This window comes from Bidens hawaiensis, unplaced genomic scaffold (assembly GCF_021521415.1).
Source record: "Bidens hawaiensis isolate Kalapana, Puna unplaced genomic scaffold, B.hawaiensis_p1.1 tig00029340_1, whole genome shotgun sequence".
In the NCBI taxonomy this organism is placed as follows: Eukaryota; Viridiplantae; Streptophyta; class Magnoliopsida; order Asterales; family Asteraceae; genus Bidens; species Bidens hawaiensis.
In genome coordinates, this window is record NW_027494856.1 from 22,906 (window position 1) to 47,289 (window position 24,384).

The following is a 24,384-nucleotide window of genomic DNA, read 5'->3' on the forward strand; positions in this document are numbered from 1 at the left end:
GGGGCCTTACACACTCAATATTTTGAAAAATAGTTCAATCTTGGCATTTTTAAAATTTCTACTTTATTTGAACAACGCTTATAAGAATCCACGATTGTGAGAAACAAATAATAAATAAATAAGTATTTCTTGGATTTTCTAAAATTGCGCCTAATAAGGACTCGTGGAATAATTAAGATGGTGGGTCCCTTAATAAAGTTTAATTTGACTCGCCGGGCCTTCATTTCTTCATTTTAGGCTTCTATGTCTTCAATTTAAGAGTGTCGATTTTGTTTACTCTATGCGGGGCAAGCAGCAACCGGTAGAATTTTGTTTTCACTTAACACGGATATCGACGACTCATGGGATGACTAAAAAGCTGGTTAATTCAACCGACCCTCAATATTTTGAACACTAGTTAAATCTTGGCATTTTCAAAATATTCTACCTTATTTGAACAACGCGTATAAGAACCCACGATTGTGAGAAACAAATAACAAATAAATAAGTATTTCTTGGATTTTTTTATATTGCGCATAGGTGGGACTCGTGGGATGATTAAGATGGTTGTTCTCTTATTCATGTTTTATTTGACTCGTCAGGTTTCATTTATTCATTTTAGGCTTTTATTTCTTCATTTTAAGAGTGTCTATTTTGTTTTCTCTATGTGAGGCAAGCAACAACTAGTATTATTTTCACTTAACAAGGCTATCGACGACTCATGGGATGAATAAGAAGCTGGTTATTTAAATCGATCCTCAATATTTTGAACAATAGTTCAATCTTCACAGTTGTTAATTCAACTTAATTAACGTAATTAGGGAAAAGAAAATTTGTAGGAGTTTACCTACTAGTGCCCTAAGTTAATCATCCGATTAATTTATGTTAAATGCATGTAACTATTCAAATGATATATTAAACATAATCATATTCTTTGAATGAAATTTATGTTTAAGCATCTAAATGGGTGTTCATCACATGCATGTGATTTGTATTCATATGGGTGTGATTAATTTTGCGTTACATTCAACATAAGATTTATAGTATGTCACCCCATCGTGCTTAGTGCAATCTAATTAGTTAATGATTAGTTGGTTGTTATGTAAGGACATGGATCCTGCTCTAGGTTAGTTGTAGGATCGATATTATATATGTCTATGTAATCCTCATTCACGATCAAGTCTTACAACTTAGTACCCAACCCGAAACCGGAATTTATTGTGTGTTCTCATCTTTATAGCCACTTAAGTTTATCGTGTATTTCTTTTCATGTTACATGTTTTTATCTTTGATTTGCCAATTTGTTAATTAGTTTTTGATCAATCCAAACCTCTTTTGAATTTTCTTTACAAATAAAATTAAAAAATATATAACTATCCACATGTAACTCATGGATACGCGTGTTGGGCGAGAACCCGTATTTTTAAACACGGATATACAAATACAACATAACGATTAACGACTATCAATATGACACAACAAAAAATAGTTTATTAAAAGAACATGGTCGGTCTGCTCATTACAGTATCGATGTGGAATTGACACTTGGTATATAGGTTACAAGTTACGGTACAAAAAATACACTCTATTATAGTGTTATAAATACATGTATGTTTACAAACAAACTTATATACTTTATTGCGACTACACGTCCGTATTAACATTGTGACATAGATTAAAGAAACATGTCATAATGGAATACTAAAAAGATGTAAAACTTTGTATGTTAACCATTATAAAAGAATAAATAACTCAAATCTATAAATAATAACAAAAAGAAAAACAAATGTAATGAGACAATTTAAAACCATGAAAAACTTGAGGGCTGAATTGCAAAGTAAACAAAGTTTAAAGAAATAAAATATTAGGGATCAAGCTAAAACATTTTAAAACTTTTGGAGCTAACTTTAAACAACTTAAAACTAAAGGGGCTGAACTTGCCAAAGTCTTTACTGTAGCAATCAGGTTTTCTTTAATATATAGCTAGGTAAAACCCGTCGCGTTGCGGCAACGCGAGTTTGATCGGCATCAGTTAACATGCGTTGACAAAACCTAGGCGTTGCGGTAATTAGTTGATGTAGGAATCGATTAGGTTCGTTACGGTAACATAACTAACCTCAAAATATAATTTCGTAAATGAACATATTTAAAACAACATAAATCGGTAAAACACCAACATTGCGTGCCTAGTCAACATGAATTTGATCGGCATCGATAAGGTTCGTAATGGTATCAAAACTGAATCCAAAAAATAAATATATAAAAAGCACATTTAAAGAAAATCAAAAAAAGTATTCTAAAAGCTCACTTGCGACCCCTACTTCTGATAATTATCTATATTGTATTTCTGACATCTTAACGTCTTTATTATGACTTGTAGATAATGCTTTGTTTATTGTATATTATTACACAACTAAATTTTTTAACAAACTAGCAAGTATTAACAACAAAGAGAAAAAATTTCCGATCCAAAGCTATTAAAAAAAAGAACGGAAAAAAAAGTATCTAAATATGCAGGGACATATCTTTCTTCATTCTATGCTTTGGATTTGGAAAGAACAAAAAGTGCATTGCTCAATTCTTAAGGGATGAAAGATGCAAAAGTGAAAATGGTACTGTAGCATCTAGGTTTGTATTGCTTCGGATTTGGAAATAACAAAAAATGCATTGCTCAATTCTAAAGGGATGAAAAATGAAAATGGTACTTAGCATCTAGGTTTACTTTAATCAGGCCCGGCCTTGACCTCATGCAGGGCTTGGTCGGCGTCTAGGGCACATGTTCGGCGAAGGGCACGAAGATGGCGAGTGAAAACATGATCAAACAAAAAAAATTCTAGCAGAAATGGTGATTGTTGCACTAGTTTATGGTTTCTAGAAAGATAATAATAAGAAGGAAGATTATGGGTAGTTGTGTAGTAAATATTTTATTATTTATTTTTTTACTTTTAAATAGATGTTTCATGGCTACAATTAAAAGAGTTAAGAATGTCTAGTCCATTTGAGCATTCTCAGTTCATTCCCTAAAGTTGTTAAACCCATATAATTTATGGTAAATTTTGAGAAAAATCATCAAAATCATCTCTCCAATCTATTCCTTAGGGGGGAGGGGTGATGGATGTGATGAGAAATTTCATCACCCCACCCAATCAAATGGTGCCACATCACCAACCACAAATCCATCATATGTGATGGTTTTTTACTAAGGGTGGTGGTGTGGTGTGTTGGGATTTTTTTTTTAATAAATATAAATAAAAATAAAACAATATTACATTAAATAAAAAATAAAACAAGAATACATTAAATAAAAACAACTTAATTAAAAAAACCAACAAAAAAAACCTACGGCCCTTCCCAACCCCACTTGTCGCATATCTCGCTTTTGCGTTGAGTTAGGATCGATTTAAAGGGTTCCTTAATATGATCGTGTGTTGTAGGATGAAAGTTAGATCGGCGTTTTTTTGGTTTTCATTCAAATGGGTGATGTACATCTCCTCACGTTTCATTTTTAAAATATGAGCATGTTTCTTTCGCTCCTTCGTCTCGACCATTTCCGCCATCTTAGCCGGCTTGTATTCGGCGAAGTTTTCGGCCACCGCTTCCTTTCCAAGTCTTGACGGTTCCCCACTTTTCTTGCGATTCGGCCGTGTGGGTGTGGGTATGTCTTCGTCGGGATTGTCTTCGGGTTCCTCGTTCAAGTTCATGTTCGGCATGTTGCATGACAAGCCGCCGGTAGACGTTGTGTAGTCCCCGGACTCGGAAGTTTTTGATCTTTTTGAACAAGATCCTTTCTTCATTGGAGCCGTTGGTCCGTTCAAATCGAACAACGGAACCGGTACCCACTTCGCGTGACGTCTCGCAATCTCCCACGCATCCAAGTGGGGAAAATCCTTACATTTTTAAACTCGAACATATTCGCGCAAAGCGTTCGTTATGATAGTCGCCTCGCTCGATCCGCTTTGTGGAGTTCGGGACTATAAAACATTTAGAAAAAATATATATATCAAATTGTAAAAATAAAGTATTAGATTATAAAATAAATAAACTAAAATAGTTACCTCTTGGATGTAACAACCATTAAATTTTGACATTTTTCGATTCAAATCTCCCCACTTGCCAATCATTTGATCCTTGTTTCGTTCGGTTGCACCGGGAAGTGCGAGAAATGGTCTTTAATACGTTTCCATAAAGCTTCTTTTCTTTGTTGGTTTGAATGTTTTTTTGATTCGGAGCAATGTAAATACGCCTTGGTCAAGGCGACCTCCTCATCGGCCAACCAACGCCGATTACCTCTTTGATGCGGCTCCTCATCCGCAGATTCATCTTCATCCAAAGTTTGCACTTCGTGACGAAAAGCACTTGCAAATTGATGTATAACCTCGTTATCGTCTAGAGGATCGACGGACATTTGAGACGGTTGAGATCCAAACATTTGAAAAGCATTATGTGGATAATTTTGGGTAGAAAAAAGGTGGAATAAAAGGTTGGTTTTGATACGATTGGTTTTGGGGCGGTTGATAATAACGTTGTTGTTGGGAAGGTTGTTGATAGTTTTCGGACGGTTGAAAAGGTTGTGGATAATAAGGTTGTTGTTGGAAGGTTAGCTAAAAAACACCATTCCATAAATTTATCTAATATTTTTCAAAATTCTTCTACATTCTATACCCTATTCATATCCATAAATTAATTCTTTATTATTTTTTTCTCTTTTGTCTTTTTATATAGTAAATGATGATTGGGAGATATGTGAAATATTATATGGTATGAATAAAAAATTAGTCCCTATATTTAGGGATTTACTTTGGTTGTCATATAACTCATCCATATAATAGGGAATGGATTGGAGATGTGATTTTGATGGTTTTCTTAAAATTTACACTAAATTATGAGTTTAACAACTTTAGAAAATGGGTTGTGAATGCTCTAATATATCAACTATCTCCCAATCACTATATACTATATAACAAGACAAAAGAGAAAAAAATAATAACCTAAGAATTTATGGATATAAATAGGGAATAGAATGTGAAAGATTTTTAAAAAATGATAGATAAATTTATGAAATAAGGTTTTTTAGCTAAATTATAGGTAAAAATATATGGAATGGACTGTGAATGTTCTTAGTTAAATTATTTAGCTTCTAAATATTTAAACTTGAACGTTAATATCTAAATTTTATGTAATGTTATTTAGTTCATTTCAGTAATGAAAAATACAGTTTTGTTATTTTTATCACAATTAATTATATATCGTACGTCTTATTGATTCTTGTTATTGTTTGGGTTTATATAAAGACCCTAGTAAAAACTATTAAAAAAGTCTAAATATATGCAAAACAATAGAATAATTATCAATCTTTTAAAAAAAATATTGTATAAGGCTTATTTTTTATATTTATCTTGGGCACTCAAAATGTTATAGACGGCCGTAACTTTAATATACGGTATATAATTATTTTGAAAAGAAGATAACATATTAAGTGTGTTACCCAATTCTTAAAACACTATAGGGTCATAACTCATAACATGTTGCTTTGAAGTTTGAACTTACAATATGATGGTTGTGTGAAATAAATAATAAGTGGGCCTATCTAAAGTATTTATTTTTTTACGACTTTCATAAAATGAAAAATAATTTATTAATGCTTAGTTTCTTGGGTCTTGACTGACAGTATTGACCAGTCAAAACTGACATTTGGTTTGGATCCAGCAAGGAAATCGATTATTGTGAAAGATCAAAGATATAAAGATTGAAGTATCGAAACCAAGATAGACCAGACTACTGACCAACTCATGTTCCATTAAATCTCATTTTTTTTTCTGATTTTTAATTATTATAAATTTAAAGCAAGAATTCATAAAGAAAGAAAAAATGACTTCACATGTTTGTTTTGTAGTTATTAAAAAGCGGTATACTTTTATCGGGATTAAAAAGACAAACGAATAACAAGCTGCATTGATATTCTATAGAACTTGGGATCAAAACATTACTATCTATACATCTGCTAGTTGTCAAGAAACGTTTTCTCGTGTTTAGTCACTTTGCATGAAACGACTTTTAATGCAATCGAAAACAATACTATCCAAACCCACAAAAGAGAAAACCCTTATCAGATCTACATGTGTATCCCTCCTATCCATCCGGACACCAACATGTTAGTTGGTTTAAAAGTTGACCTTCCATCAACTGGTTGAGTGGTCGGTCAAGAAATTCAAATATGTTTCTTTTTTAATAGAAATCTCAGTGCGCCTGAATATGTCAAATAGCATATCCTTAATAAATTTGTGTTGGTACTTGAACCCGAGAGCTCGATACAATGTAGTGTATATTCCCCAAAAGAGTTCAAACAAGTCCCGCGACAAATAGGGCATGTCTCAAAGCTATAATCTATTAACCTGTGATTATACATACGGGTAATGCGACTAGTGACTCAGTTTCAAAGTCTGGTTTTCAAAGTAAAACGTTTATGTGATCGCATACCTCGCTCTTTTTCTAACTTCCCTTATGTCTCATACATTACATTTAAATGTACGACCAGTTTTTGCAACTTTCTTTACAAAATTGATTATGTAATTCATGTGTCTAAAGACTGTGTAATTGGATGGCGTTCCTTCCACCTTGCCCACATTTCATCCGCCAAACCATTTCACAATCTTTAAACTCGGACGCCAAAATGGAAAGAGCCCACGTGGGCGCTAAGCGATTAACGGGCAAAGAGGTAAAGGTGTGTGGGGCCATGGTTTTTTTCCAACCAATCACATTCACTTACCTATATTTTTATGTATAAAAAAGATTAATTAAATTCTATTGTTTGTTAAATTATTACGCGGTTTTGATTTAGTAAAGCCCCCATGATACGTAGGAGTCCCGTTTTCAAATCTTAATTAAAGCACTACACAGTCTAATTAGCGCATTATGTTCACTAAATGTCAAACAAGATCTATAAATGTTGATTTATGTTCACTAAATGTTTCTTAACACATTATTGAAGCAGCAAATTAGACCAACTTTCTAAATAATTATCAAATTATTAGCCTAAAACTGTATTTATGTTATGTCAAAGCTTTTTAATTTTTTTATTATTTAAAAAGAATTTGTTTCGTATTTTCAAAACAAATGTATATTTTCAATTATGTTCCCAAACTATTTTAAATGTTTTAAACATACACAAAAGAAGACTTTTACACACACCCATTCAGTTTCTAATATTTTTTAATGATTATTTAGTTTCATAATAAAAATATTTAGCGTAAACCACAATTTTGACCCATATGGTATGGCCTAATTGACCTTTTCAACCCAAAAAAATCTTTTTTTCTATTTAAAACCCGTAACGTTTGAACTTTATAACCATTTCAGTTTTTAGCACTAACTATGTTAGTTTTTGTTTGTTATATCTCATGACATTTAAGTCATCTTACACATAACGACCATTTATGTAAATTAGTAACACTAAACTACTAAATGATGTTATCAATTTGCCTAAACAGTCTTTATGTGTAAAGTAACTTAAATAAACCTAGACAGCTAGACTTAACACAAATAATTAACATATTTAATACCAGTCGCTGAAATGGTTACAAATATATAAGCGTCATTCGTTGATCTACGAAAAGCTTTTTTTTTTATTTGAAAGGATTAAATAGATGTACCAGTCTACCACTTTCATATAAAAAAATGTAGTAATTTTCTTAAGAAAAAATAAAATTATAATTGCGTTAATAATAATAATAATAGCCTAGTCTTAAAAATGGTAGTTATAAGGAACGATTAAATCAAACTCTTAAATCAATGTGAGCTCGGTTTGCATTAAAAAAAGAAGTATGTTCACCACTAATGGCCTAGTGTAAAAGACTTGGATTCTCAAATGAAACCCAAGTTCGATCTCCGCTTGTATCAATTTTTGATGGATTACGCAAATGAAGAATTTGAGCTAGGCCTTGTGTAAAGGTGTCAGTTTGAATCCGAGCCCTCCCTGGTTTGTGTCCCACCGTGTGTTATACCAGAGAGTTCTACTCTTATTGATAACACAACGACTGTCAAGTGACAACCAACGATATGATTTTTCCCAGGAAAACACCCAAATCAAACTCTAAAGCCAACATTAACATTGGTCTGACTAAAACAACAAAGTCTAACCAGAATGAAACAAAGTCGTAAAAAAATTTATTAAAATATGTATATAGTCCATGTAAATAACCAGAGAACACGCATACGAAGCATCTCCATCAATATTATTATTCCACACCACCACTTCTTACTTAAAAAAACTCCGGCCACAATCTCCGATCACTTACAACCAAAAAACCTACCCGAATCCTAACAACCATGACCGGACCACCATGAGCCACCGGTATCATCCATCACCATGTCAGTATCAATCTCCGACCTGCTGTGCGGCGTGTTTTCCGGCGAAGAGTCGCCGGAGTACGGTAAGGAGTTTGATTCCGACGATGCGATTGCGGAGTTGATCGAACGCGAAAGGAAGTTTGTTACTGGAATCGATTACGTTGAGAGGTTTCAATCGCAGGCGGTGGATGCGGTTGTTAGAGAAGAGTGTGTTGCATGGATAGTTAAGGTGGTTACTAAATATATAATATATTTGAATAATAGTGTGATTAAACTTGATGGTTATGTTATACTGTTACACCGCATCCATTTGTGATGTAACACTATTATTAATATCAGGACAGTCATCCGACGAAACCGTCCGGATACTGGCCGAACAACCATGTGAATATTCGCATGGTTGTTTGGCCAGTATCCGGACAGTCGTTCAGCTAGATGGCCGTGCTAACCAATATTCGCATGGTTGTTCGATCAGTATCCGGACAGTCGTTCAGCTAGATGGCCGTTCTAACCATTTTTCGCATGGTTGTTCGGCCGATTGGCAAAAAGGTCGTTTAGCTAGATGGTTGTTTGCCCGTTTTAACCAATAATCGCATGGTGTTGTTCGGCCAGTATCCGAACGGTCAGTAGGACCATGTCTAGACGGCCGTTTGGAAAATATCCAGACGGTTGTTCGGCTGGATGGTTGTTCGCCCGTTCTAACCAATATTCGCATGGTTGTTTGGCCACTATCCAGACAGTCGTTCAGCTAGATGGCCGTTCTAACCAATTTCCGCATGGTTGTTCGGCCGGTATCCGGATGGTTGCTCTGACCATATCAGGTAGTCGTCAATATCCGGAAGGTCGTTCGTCCGATGACCGTCCAGATATTCCTACATTCGCATGGTTAGTTGGCCAATATCCATTTGGCCGTTTCAAACAATATCCGGACGGTCAATCTTTGAAATATATTGGTCAAAATGGTCACTCAAGATATCCTGACTGTCCAAGATATTTGGATGACCATTCTGGCCAATAACGATCAAACTATGAAAACTTTTGGTCAAACTGGTCTTCTGGTCTTTATCCGTCCACCGTTCAAAAACCATAGGATTAGATATCAGACAATGTGTATAGCGGACCCCACATTCACATTCGCTAATCAGCGCCTTGTCATGAAGCCATTAATCCTTGTTTGAGTAATTTCTTCAAAAACACGAAAACTTTATCAGATCATACAACTGATAAAAGTTTGTGACATATTATTATTTGCTATAGTGCACCTCACTTGTTACTTTTAACTTATTACTTGTGTTGTACTAGATAATTTACTCTTTCTAAAAAGTTGTTACTATAATAAATATATCATGTTTAAAGGTTTGATTGTTAACAGTTTTCTTTTGTACATTTTGGCAGGTGCAACGGTTTTATGGTTTTCAGCCGTTGACGGCGTACCTTGCCGTCAACTACTTGGACCGTTTCATCTATTGCCGCGGCTTCCCAGTGGTATATTTCTCAACCGTCAATATTTTGACTTCCACTCTATTTCACCAAGGGCAATCCCAGTATCATAATCGTAATTGATTTTCACCTGATTAATACTTGATTATTTCCACTCGATTTCTCCTGTAAGTTTCCTATTTTGTTCAAAATTATTATTGTGAGCGAAATCGAGTGGAAATCAGGTGCAAATGTTTAGGGATTATGTTACTGGGATTGCGTTAGGCAAATTGACGGAACGGATTATTATTGACCAATAAGTTATAGTTTGGATTATTAAAATTTAGTTCACCTGCGCTAAATTATGTTATGCCGTGCACTTATACACAGTGACTGACGTAGCTAGAAATTTTTTTACGGGTTCAGAAAATTTCGAGGGACGGACGACCAGTTTTTTATCATTTAGATTTGGGTTTTCTACGGGTTCGATGTTGAAATTTCTACGGGTCGATGTCAAAATACACTAATATATAACACTAAAACAAAATTTTGTACGGGTTCGGCCGAACTCGTTCCCCTAAAGCTGACTACGTCCCTGCTTTTAAAATATATATAAAGAGTAATTAACTTAACTTTATAGTCCAATTAATAATTAAAACCACATGCATTGCTTGAGTGTATATATTGTGCAACATAAACACTATTCATTAATACAACTTTACAATGGAGATTGATATATCATGGGACCAACTTTCTACATCCCATCTGTATCCATGCATTATCTATTGTATTATACAACATAATATTGCATTATAGCTTAAGGTTTATTATTATTTATTAGCAAGACTAAAAAACTATGCACAATTTTTATTAATTTTTTTTAATATCCAATTGGCATTAACTAGAGATTTATGGATATTCTACTGAAGTATGTTTATTTTTGAAAAAGGTGAATGTTTATAATCATTACTTTACCCAAGATACTGTATGAAGTGAACTAATCGGTAAATATGTGGGACTACATCTTTATTACTCCTTTTTGTTTTTTCTTTGTTGTACTTGGAACAAAGTCTTAATTGATTTCTTTATAACTTTCAATATAATATATAAATTTAGTTTTTTCATTGATTTTGATCAAAACTATATAGTCATCGGGTTTTGTATTAAACTTTAAATATTTAACAGACTCATATTCACTTTATAAAAAATTGTGAAGTTTGTAGTGTCATTTGTTAGAGCGGTCTAAAACTGCCCCAAAAGCTCATTTTGTAAGTTGATTGAAGTTTGGGATCTCTATAGTCTTAGATTCAAATTTGACTAGGTTTTTCACAATGGTTGATTTTATCTTTACGATGTTTTTGGGTGAGTCAAAACTAGATCAGTATGAACGATTGACACTATTCTCATAAATATTCACTTAGGTGTTAAAGAGTAATTCTAGACGATATTATAAACATATCATTTTGAAATAGTCAAATGATCTATCTTGAGATCCCAAATAATTTCAAGTGAAATGCTATTGACTTTTTAAATCAAGTGTGGTTCATTTCAATGTATTGAAAAAAGTCTAGAAAAAGACATTTTTGTTTACACATTATTTAAAAAAAATAGAAATAGACAACCTACACTTATTTTTATATAAATAGCATTTATATATAATTCTTTTCTTTAGAAAAAAGAATTTGGTTATTAATTATCATGGATTCATAGAATAGTGGAGTAATTTAGGGCTCAACTACTTAGTTGACTATTTGACCACCTATATATATTACATTTATAATATAATAATATAATTCTTTTCCCCTTGAAAGGGGTGACATTAGGATGTTAACCTTAGTCTCTTCTAGTCCCACTAGAAAACACTAATTATATTAACTTATTCATCAATTAATTTTATTATTATTATAATAATAATAATTATTATTATTTTCTAATTTATATATTTTAATTAATTAACAGGCAAATGGATGGCCCTTGCAACTCTTATCAGTTGCATGCTTATCATTAGCTGCTAAAATGGAGGAGCCCCTTGTTCCTTCAATTCTTGATCTTCAAGTAAGTCATTAATAATTTAACATCATCATATTATATTATTATTTTATATATCTTAAAGTTAAATCATTTAATCATTTTTACACACACAGATTGAAGGTGCAAAATACATTTTTGAGCCGAAAACAATCCGAAGAATGGAGTTTCTTGTTCTTAGTGTTTTGGATTGGAGACTAAGATCCGTTACACCATTTAGTTTTATCGGTTTCTTTGCTCACAAAATCGATCCAACCGGGACTTATACAGGCTTCCTCATCTCAAGGGCAACCCAAATTATTCTATCGAATATTCAAGGTAATACAGATAAATCTTTCCATTTATCTGTAGTTAAAACTGTTTATCTGCTTATTTAAAAGATTATTCCTAGTATATACAACTTATAAGCTCAAAAATTATTAAAAATAAGATCTTTTTAATTTTCTTAACTAATCACTAAAAATAAATTTTACCTAAACATTTCTAATAAATGTAAAATGTTTACACCTTAATAGCCAAGATGACGAATAATTTTAAAAATTGGTTACAACAAATTAAAAATGTCACGCTCACAAAAAAATAGTACTCTTGTGTCTATATATGCACACATTATTTATATATTCGCGTTAAAATCTACCTTTATGTCACAGAACGCAAAAAATGTCTTGTCAGCGGTAAAAATACATCACATGTCATTTACACGTCGTTTTTTCTTAAAATTAAAATGCCAAAATGATCTTAAATAAAAGTCAATTAGCTATAAGAGTTTTCGGATTTTAAAAATAAGTTAATAAATAGTTTTAAAATATACTACATATTATAGTTGGTATAGTTAATGATCCGTATGAATGTAGTTGTTTGGTATAACAAATCAACTACTTATATTATTGGCTTAAATGATCATAAAATATAGTCTTCATGCATGCTTCCAATTATATATAAGTTGACCAAAAGGTTTGACTTTTTCAGAAGCTAGTTTACTTGAGTATTGGCCTTCATGTATTGCTGCTGCAACCATATTATGTGCCGCGAGCGATCTTTCGAATTTCTCGCTTATCAATGCCGATCAAGCCGAGTCATGGTGTGATGGCCTTAGCAAAGTATGTCACCGTCTGCTTTAACACTTGTACCACATGCATTAATACTTGTACAAACTGTTTATCTGCTTATTGTTTGTAAAACAATAGTCAGATAAACAGTTTGTATTAGGTAACCTTGAAAACCCGTCACATGAAAACTCACAGCACCAGCCGACTATGTATTGAAATAGACAAGTTATTTTTATTAATAAGAGAAATAATATTGATAAGTGCTCTTAAAACACCAGCTAATTTAATTTCCAATTAATCTTTCAGGAAAAGATCACAAAATGTTACCGATTAGTACAAGGAGTGAGTCCTTTAAACCGATCAACAACCAAATCAACAAAGATATTACCAGTACAGGTCCGAGTCATGACTCGTGTGAGTATCGAGTCAGCTGACTCATCATCTTCGTCTTCGTGGCCCTCATCATATAAAAGAAGGAAATTAAATAACTACTCGTGGGTAGATGATGACAAAACATCAACCTCTAGTTAAAAGACATTAATAATAATAATAATAATTAAACAAATATGGGATTGAGTGGGAATATATAAAAAAGAAAAGTTGTATGGATACAACTTCCAAGTGCACTACATGGCTAGATTGCCGCTAAAGATATCCGTTTAATAAATAACTGATTTTAAGTAAAGTATCGTGAGAATTACATAAACAATATCAGTAGTTTGCACTTTGCACTGATGTTTCTCACGTTTATCTACTTAAAATTGGTTCTATATTGAAAAAAAAGTTCTATATAAATATATATAGTCAACAAAAGTGTGATATTATTAATTTAATTAATAGGTGGCAATAGTCATAATCCATAAATGTGACTTTTGCTAATTCCCTAGGGAAATGGGAGTTTGGTACATAGTATTGAGGTGTGAAAATAGTTGGTTTGTGAAAATGATATATAGAAATGGGAATGGTGATTGAATTCAAAGGTGGCATTTATTTGTTGAATGCATTAAGATTTCAAGATTGAGTGGTGGAGTGTTTGTGGGGCCCTCCATGCATAATCTCTGAACTCGGGTTTCAAACTCGATCAAGAAAGCTCGATCAAATCTGGTTAAGCAACAAGATTTGAATCACAGATGAAGACAGCTGAAGAAAATATCGGTTATCTGATTGTACATTAAAGAGGCTTGAAATGACGGGAAAAATTTTATAAACGATCGAACGCTTCGAGTTTTCGATTCGATTTAGATTAGGTTTGATTTTATTTATTAAAAAAGAAGATTTGAGATATGATTATGAGAGTGGTTTGAGAGAAACATGCTTTTGATTTGTAAGTGTGACTTCTCACACGTGTGCATGTGTGTTTTCTTTTTTTGGCGGGAAATGTTTATGGGCAACATTTTTCCAAATTGTTTGATTAGTACATAACCATGACACGTGTGATGGTGACACGTGTTTTTGGAATTTTATTATTATTTTTATTTTATTTTTGTTTTTCTTAATCTTTTTAAAAGGTTAAAGAAGTCCCTTTTTTAATGGTCTGATTTTTGGCCTAACTATATATACTTAAAAGAGTTAAAGGTCTCTGGGGCCTTTTTATTTATTTTTCTTTTTAATCTTATTTTTGTTTTTATTAAGTGTGTTTGTATGTCATGTGGAATATTCATGAAATTATTATATTATATTATATTATTCATAAGCATGCATGTTCCTTCACGTGATGGACATGAAAGATATTTGTATTATCTTTTGTTTTTTTTTAAAGTATATATACTTTATGTTTTGTAGTGCATCTTTGGGTATCATTAATTCATTATTTGTGGTCGTTTATTTAACTTTAACTGAATACAAACATATAATTCAACAATTTTTTTTGTTTAAGTTCGGTAGTATGAAACCTAAATGAAAAGTTCACATATGTAAACGAAAAACAAACGAACATACATGAACACAACACGTACACACATATGTATATATTTTAAACGAGTCCCTTTTTTGTTCGTATTTATATAAATATATAACTAAGTATGTGTTTATTAAAATTTAAATGAACACATAAAAACAAATATTAATGAAGGTAAATAAGCAATCATAGATGAACTAACGTAAACGAACTTTCCACCGACTAATTTATAACCGTTTGGCTCGTTTACATGCCTATTTAAAGCACACAATGACCAGCATTTTTAACAAAGTTTTCAATAAAGTCAACAGTAGTTTATAAACCAGACTGGTAAAAGTTTTCTCATTTAAAAGTTAAACGTGTAAACATAGAGAGGGATTAAATGTAACCTTTGTGATACTCATGTTCTTTAAATAGACGAACAAGACATGTAATGAGTAGTGACTGATTTTGAGAGTTTATCCCCCTCTTCTGTATCGTAACAATATCTAAGTTAAATAATGACAGTTACGCGAGATTATAAATGAGCGTGGGGCTTACTGTACTATGTCGGTATAACTATAACTTGAGCTCAATCAGGTCCCATGTAGTTTGGGTGTTTATGTTGAACATAATTGTACGTGGTCCTCTACTTTGATACAACCTTAGCTCCACCATCTCACCCCTCCAGAAGGGTGATCGAGACGTGAGTATAAGGGCCTTTAGACGGTAATTGATAATTCAGTTCATTTTACAGTTTAGTGTCGTGACAACGATCTCTATAACGCATAAGTTCCATATAACATAATGTAACTTGTATTCTTTTTATAACGATATATATTTTATTCTCAATCTTTCGTTATTTGTTTTACAAGAAGAATGTTTTAAGAGCATACATATATAGGCATGTAAACGTCTGTTTAGCTTTTGTTGGATAAAGTAATAAACACACGATTTATGAACACTATACCAAGCGAAATCTCGTGTTCGTGTTCGATCGAGGAATTGAATATAAACGAACTTCCCGTCGAATGGTTCACAAATTATTCCTGAAGTTTTGGTTCTTTTACCGCCCTAGTTATGACTTATGAGCATATTTATTAAGACTATTTTTTAGAAAAGTTCTAATTCTGTCATTGGATACAGATAATTAACCGTCCTTTAATAATTACGAAAACAAAATAAAATCTTTACTTTTGTTCTACAATGATAAAAAATGGTTAATGGATAAGAAGGGGTATCAACTAACATAATATATGAGTAAAGTCTAGGGTGTTTAGCTATAGATTAGAAAATAAGTTTATGTTAAATGGCTAATAAGGTTGTGACATTAATAATTTTCTAATCAACTAGTTAGCTGCTTTATATGTATGATATGACAAAAGATTATAATATTGAAAACTTTAAGCAAATAATGATATTTAGCTAATAAATTTGTGTTTCTATCATTTTGCTACTTTAGATGATGTTACGACAAAAGATTATAAATTTATTCAAAAGTTTAAGCATATAGAGAATTTAACTTATATTATCTTTCGAATCTCGCTAGAAGAATATAGTCGTCAATAACCATCATAACATCTTTAACCGTGAAGTCTGTCAAATCCCTAAAACTCTAACCCATCTGCCTAAAGTATCCGTTAAACTTACAAGTTCCAATTCGACTCTCAAAGATAAAACGAAAATTACTATCTAAGATTCAACCTTTTTAGAAATAATAATCATACCTACTATTAGTATATAGTAATTTGATTAAAGTTATATGCATAATTTAATAAACAAAAGACAATGGAAGTATCTTTCAAAGGTTAGGATGGTTCCTTGTTGGTCCTAAGTAGTTTAGATGTTATTATTCCTACTTTGAGCTATATAGTTTTTTTAATATATCCACCTCACTAATCACACCTACATACACCCTTTTCCCATATCTACCCCACTCAAAAAGTTAAGACATCAAGTTAAGCATTTGGATTTTCATGAATGGTAGGTGTAAACATGTATTAAACACACACACATGTACACATACAAAAGTTTATTGAACTAAATATTTTTTTAAGAATGACAACACACACTTCCTAATTCTACACCATCTAATTGTTATTTAAATATCCATAATGAGATTTACGGGTGTTTATCGGATCGAATAACGGGTTATTTGGTTTATTCCGTTCGGATTTGAAATAATTAGGATCCTATCCGAAATTCGATCCTATCTAAATTATGAATGTTCTTATCTGATCTGAATCTATCTGAATTTGATTCGGATCAAATTCAGATAAAATCATAATAATTCTAAATAAAACTAAAAACATGTGTTTATATCAGGATTACAGTATTAAATGGATATCTGAATATTCCAAACTATCCGGAAAAAAATTAAAATCAATATTCGAATCCGATTTAGCTATTCAGGTCGGTTTATTCAGATTTCGCTTTCGGTTAGGATTTCGGGCCTTTTATAGGATTTCGGATCTTCTATACACCCCTAATGACTTTTAAACCCTCACCATTTGGTTGAGTGGAGTTAATCAATTTCATTATCATTAGACCCAACCATTTTTAACCGATAACGATCGTTATGAAATTTAAAAACCAAAATATTAGTTATAGTTTATATGTTTCCCCATAATCAAATGTTTGTTATTTATTGAATAACATCGTTTTTTTATTAAATTATTGGCTATTTAAGGGCATGTTTGGGATTGAGTTTGAAAATGTTTATTTGTGTTTTCAAAAAGCCAATAAGTTAAAATATGTTTGACAATCACAAAAATCTTTTTTGTTTTAGCTTTATGAAAGGGTTAAGAAGCAGTCAAATCCAGACTTTTCAAAAATGGCTTTCTCAAAAAGCTAATAAGCCAATAAGCATTTTTAAACGCAATCCCAAACATGCTCTAAGATTTCAAGTAACCGAGCTTTATTTATTTTTTTTCTAGTTTATAAGTATTATTCTAATTATTGTGAATAAGTTAGTTATATAATGCAATTATTTTCAAATTAAAGATTTTGGAAAACAAAGGTGGAAGCCTCAATTGAAATGTAAACTTCAATGAATACTCATGTGGAAAACTTCCTAAAATAACCCAAATAAGAAAAGAGATTTTAAAATAACCAATCCTTCTAAAAATATTCAATGAAGACCCCTCTCTATCTCATCTTCATGAATCATGATGAGATTTAACGACGAATTGACAAATTGCCGCTTGACTTCAAACATAATCGTGACGTGAGAATTGAGCTCAATCTCATCGTCACGATAAGATTTTTCAGTCACGTGCCAGTTCCTCATTCGCCGTTGAATCTCATCGTAAAGAGGTTTCCCGTAATTATGGTCATATACTCGTATAGTATATGTCTCAAAGTACTTGTTGACATCGGCTGATTACCTAAATTTGGGCTTTGCTGATGCAAGGCTTACTCATTTTATCAAAATCATGAGGTACTAAAATTGTTCATATGGAAAATTTATTATGTTCCCATCATGACTCCCCATTATTTGGCCCTCATGATACTTTTTTGAATTCTTCAAATGCCACTTTCAAACATCCAAATTTGATGATTTTGTTTGTTCCTCAATGTAACAATTTTAACTATCAGTAGCTTTATGGCTTAATGGTAGTATGTTGGCTTCTTTTAAAAGATAAGCCTCGGCGCCGGAGGGTGAGGATGGTTTCAAGTTGGAACTGAAAGCATCAAATAACTAGGGGTGGTTGAAATCTTGTCAGTGTCACATACATACTCAGAAAAAAAATCGTTGTAAAAATCAATTTTAATGACTTGATATGTGTAGAGATAATTTGTTAAGGGGCAAACGTGACTTGATACGCATGTCCTAGTGTAGATTATTGCTTGACTCATGGTATAATTTTTTTATCTTTTAAATCATCCACTTCTCTTTATTTTGGACATACATTGTCACCATCCGAAAACATGTCTTAATCTACAAAATACACAATGTCACCAAACGTGTGACACAACAAGGTTGTTTTTAAAGAATATAAAAGTATATGAAGTTATCAACAATAATATGTTCAAGAAATTTTGATGGACAAATTACTATTACTATCAATAATATAACTTTACCTCAATGTTTAAAAACAGTAGCATTCATATAAGACCTTGATGTGTTTTATTTATTGGGCACAATAATGTGTCATTGAAGTTATCCAAAACATGAATTTTATCATCACTAGCAAATCTATAATATTGTAGATAACATCTCATTAAGTCACTTGCTAGATCATCTTGTTGATACAACAATAACAAACGTTTTTAGCCGATCATAAGACTATTTTTGAAACCTTTAACGAGTTAACATATTTGTAAGATATCAGCATAACGACTCAAGTGAACTATTAATGTAAAACATAACCTATGTTCGAACATTATAGACAATCAATGTAACAATTGGCTCCTCGTACTCTCAATATTGTATGTTATTTTTCCAATTGATTGTCATCCAGGAACTCAATAATTTGTTTTTATTGCCATGATTGAGACTTTCTAGGAGGTCACCCGTAATGCTCTCAACTAACCACATTTAACTGTTGAGTTTTCATATGTTTCATAGCCGACTAAGCCCAAAACACGTTGGAGATAATTGAGACGGGACATTCCGTATAAACCAAAAATCTCTCATGTTCACGGCTGATATGTGATTTTTCTAGGGTGTGAATCAAGTACAATAAAACTAAACTCATAATGAAGTAATATCTAAGTAAATATCAACTTAGATATTGCTATGAGTCTATGAATGACTAGTGTTTCTTGAAATTATGAACACTTTTCAAGAAATGCAATCCATGTGGACATATTAGATGTGGAAAATGAAGTGGAGGGTCCAACAAAGTCTATTTAGCATGTCATATGACATTCTCTTTATTTCATAACCCCAAATCTTCTTTAAAGTGAGGAATCCAAAGTTTTTGTGCACTATATACCAAAGTAGACTTATATATAAAAGCCAAATTTGCTTTCTATTTTCTCAATCACTATGAAATGTTTGTGGGGTTTTGGTTATTATGTGTCATATGCATGCAAATTTGTAGCTTGGGAGTAACCAATGCAATGCTTTATCACCTATTCATCCAACCTTTTGTTAACTTTATGGGTTAACTAATAAAGAAAAAGAACCCATAAAATTCCATCTTATGAATGATTTTTTTGAGCTTTTGGGTTGCTACTTAATTACTTATAACAATTGCTTTGAAGGTATGAAGTGAAAGTTGTATATCTTGTTGGAAATCAGACCCCCCAAAACAACACTTGAAAAATCGGTTCTGTGATTAAACACAAGATTCTTTCTTTATTCAATAAACTTGCACGCAAATTACATAAGCCCTAATAATCTATTCATACCAAAACACTAGCTTCGGAAACAAGAAAACCTATTCTAGGAAATTAAATAATACTTAATACTTTTACCATAATAAATAAACTAAACATATATTTAAAGTTCTTACGATTTAGCCCGCCAACTTGCAGTTTCCTTCAAAACCGACCAATTAACTCTTTTAATGACTTGTTTCAGGTTAAACTTCACACACATTTATCAAAATAAAGAGCTTGAAAGTTTAAAAGATATTGGTTTTTTTAGCTTATTTTATCCGGTCATTGGATACTATTGAAGTTATTCTTTTTTGTAATATATACATTCTTTTTTCTTGTTATTCTTCTAATTGCTTTTCTGCATGTAAACCCCTTTATGTTTTGTCAAAAAGATTGAGCAAGACGTTAACTTTAAATTTCTTAAAAGGCTTAAGAGATGGTGCTAAAATATCTTAAAAGAGTAACTAATACCATTAATCCAGTTTAATAGTAATAATAATAATAAATAGTCACTACTAGAAAAAGAGATGTTTTTCTATAATCGAATTGTATGAAATTTGTTGGAAAAATTAAGTTTCTAACAATTTCCTAACAAAAAAGTTGTTGGAAAAACACATGCTTGAAAATCGTTTTCAACCATTTTCCAACAACTTTTCTTACAAAATTGCTACAAAAACTTGTGGTTGTAAACTTCCTACAACTTTCCTACAAAAACTATTCATAATGTTTATTAGATTAATGTTGTAGCAAAGTTTGAGCTTATTTTTTTGTTGGAAATCTGTTGGAACTACTTGTTGTAGGAAATTTGTAGGAAGTTTTTGTGAGAAAATGACTTGTTTTCTAGTAGTGAGTATTTATCTTTGAGGTCTTGGTATACACATGACTATAAGGCTGTCCGTAGGCGACATTGGAGGGACGATGAGGGCGATGATTCGAGGGACCCCCCCCCCCCCCCCCACACACACACCACGGCGACAATAGGGGCAATAATGGGGGCGATGCCTATTTGTCGCCTGATGTTTTATTGATTTATTATTATTATTATTATGTGTATAATATATATGTATATATATATTGGGCAACAGCACTATTACATTTTTAAAACAAAAACCCACCATTACATCAAACAACTACTGTCTATATTGTCAATAAGTTATGATGACATGCATACAAGATCGATTAATCTTTTTTTCCATTACAAATTTGCCATCATGCATTCCAGAAGGTACAAGATGAGAGTTTGTGGACGTAATTAGGCAATTATGATTCTAATTATAAGGTCGTTGAATGCATGTAATTGTATATTTTTAATTTAAAAAACACACACACTTTTTCATATACGTTATATTAGTTTTTATCCCTCGTGTTATGGGTATTGATTTACATTATTCGTTTATAATATACATATATATATATATGTGTCTATATATTAAATAAAATTAAAATAAAAAAATTGTAATGAAATTAATAATATACTTAGGGTTTAATGATAAAAAGAGTTTCATAAATAAATGATATGCTATAACCCGGTTTAAAGCTATATAGATTTGGTGAGGCTCATGATCTGCTTATTATTTTTTTTACTAATTATAAGTAATATCTGTTTTTTTTAAACATATATTAATTTTTAGTATATCTCTATTTTATAGGATTTTCATATCAGATATTTGTTGGAATTTAATTATAATTTAATGAGATGTTATGACTCATTTAAGGGCTATTTGGGTGTTGGTAAATACCCGTAAATTTAGGTCAAATGCATAAAAATCTTTCATTTACAAATAAAACAATCTGGTAGTTTGAGAAAAAATAGAGAGCAAGTAATGAGCTTTTAAAGGTTTCGTTTATATGTATATAAGATATAACATATACTGTCAAAAATCGGTTGATCTACACTTTCGAACAATAACCCTTTAAATAATTTGTGTGACTACCTTAAGAAGCCTTAGACATGTACATACGGTGTGGATTACAAACTGATAGGTTAGTAGCCGGTTATGTTAACCTAGTAGTCAATAATTAGTTAAAATGTGTATTACATTATGATGTAATTACACTATACTATAGTTATATTATGTTGTATATATGTGTGTAGGTAAACATGTAATATATACGTATATAATATATATATAAGAAATGTAACATAGGTTCTTATTAGATAGTATTATCATATTAGGCTTGATCAGTAAAGACCTACCCACTCATTAGATTGAGTTACAATATACAAATATCATAACAAAACACTAATCAACTTAATTAATTATCAGTTCATCGGCTCATACTAATAAACCATAATCTGATAATACCATTTATAGTTCTATTGGGTATGACATGCTTTTATAAATTACTGATTCTTAACAGGCAAAGTTTTGTACTCAAAAGAGTGATTTCATTCACATTTGATTATTCATGTCAAAGCAAGTGTTATAAATAACTATATATTATATACTAACATTAGGGGTGTGTGGGTGTGGTTCGGTGCGGTTTTAGGCTAAAACCAAAACTTCGGTTTTTGGATTTTTGAAACCGTTTGGTTCTGGTTTTTTTCGGTTTCGGTTATCCGGTTTTCGTTTTGGTTTCAGTTCGGTTTTCGGTTTTTTCATTCGAGCTTGAAAATTTTAGGCCGAAAAAAAAGTTAATGAAATATAATGAATATAAGTATAAATAATTTTGTTAATTGTTAACTAGTTGATAATTATACATTTGATCAAAAATATTCGAGTTACATACTTATTAAAGTCTTATTAATTATTTAAAATAAAGAATAGAAATATGAAATTTAGAAGTTCGGTTCGGTTTTTTCGGTTTTTATTTCATGCAAACCAAAATCGAACCGTATGTTCGGTTTTTACAAAAACATACAACCAAACCGTCGGTTTTTGTTACGGTTCGGTTTTTTCGAGTTGGATTTTTCGGGCTTTTTAGTTTCGAATCGGTTTTTTCGATTTCTTGCACACCCCAAACTAATATACACGTGAGTCACCTTTTAACAAGGTAAAATACATTTTCACACACATATATAATAATATAATAATGGGTTGATACTTGTTTATAAATAAAACAAAAACTATGATGCTTTTTAGGTGGAAATCATCGAATATTGGTAGGGTTATAGATGATATCTATACAAGCATGCTTGTGCAACAAAAGCTAGCCAGAAAATGAATGGGAGCGTCTCCTACTATTTTTTGTCCCATGCCTTTTTTTTTATTTTTGTTCTGTCATTATATATGCTTTTTGTTTCTCATTTGTAACCCATAGTTTCCGGTGTCCTGATGATTGAGTGTTATGTGTCTAATATCCAACGCTTAATGCAATACTACTACCGAGTCGGGTTTCTCACCGGAAGCATACTCTCTATTCATATGTGGTAGAGTTAAGAATGTCTACATCTTACCCACCTCAGACCCTACCATAGCTTTGCTATTGGTGAGATATATTGAGTAAGATGATGATGATGATGATGATTTGTAACCCACATTTTATTTTAGAATTCATTTTTTGTGTGATGATTTTAAGTTTTAGCGAGTAAACGAGTTTTAAATGGTGTGTTTAATAGTTTTTTGTGAGTTTTTGTGTGTTTTGTTAGATGCTTAACTTTAGGGCTCAAAAGAGGAAAGTGTTCATAAATCAGGATATTATTTGCAACTTTTTACATAGAAAAAACACATGATGGTACAATAGGGATCAAGTGTTGTTTATGTTAAATATGGGAGTTAATTACGCGTTTAAGGAAAAGAATCATATTATGATGTATAAAACCCAACAGGGAGACGAGGGTAACCGGAGAGGGAAGACCATGTGGTGAAAGCTTACCGGAGGAGGCACGTCTGGAGAAAGGGAAAAGAACAAGAAAAGAGAGGGGGCGTTTGGAAATTTTTTAGTATATCGAAACAGAAGGCAAACGGATGTAATGTGCCACTCTTAAAAACATGATCAATTATGTAATACATGTGAATTCCAAGAAGTTGTAGTCAAAACCGTAAAGATGGCCCTTTTCACATGGACTACTATGTAATTAAAATTTTGAAAACAATAAAATTGAGTGACCAATATACCGTTAAAATGAAACTATAAAAGAGTCTTTGGTTATTTTGTTTGCTATGTAATGTAAAAGTATCAATTGGTCTAGAACTAAAAGGGTGTAGTACTTATCTCTTAACCTTAAGAACGCAACAGATTTGTTATAATCACACCATGTGTGGTGAATGAAGCCCGTATCAAAGTGTTTTGCGCCATATGGCGACGGTGGCGCTACACGTGTGTAGTGAATGAAGACCCTCCAATCATTACCCAATTAATGTTTTCTTTTGTTTTTCTTAATTTTAATAAAAAAATATTTGATTGGTTGGAGTTTGT

The 24,384-nt window shown here is 31.8% G+C and overlaps 1 protein-coding gene across 1 annotated transcript; it reads left to right on the forward strand.

Moving 5' to 3' along the window:
• Window positions 1-8,150: 8,150 nt before the first annotated feature.
• LOC143578810 (cyclin-D1-1-like) lies at window positions 8,151-13,522 on the forward strand. Its single transcript, XM_077062285.1, has 6 exons — window positions 8,151-8,554; window positions 9,721-9,810; window positions 11,704-11,799; window positions 11,889-12,090; window positions 12,742-12,872; window positions 13,128-13,522. Exons 1-6 carry the CDS (start codon window positions 8,345-8,347, stop codon window positions 13,350-13,352), a joined length of 954 nt encoding a protein of 317 aa, XP_076918400.1. The 5' UTR covers window positions 8,151-8,344; the 3' UTR covers window positions 13,353-13,522.
• The last annotated feature ends 10,862 nt before the right edge of the window (window positions 13,523-24,384 follow it).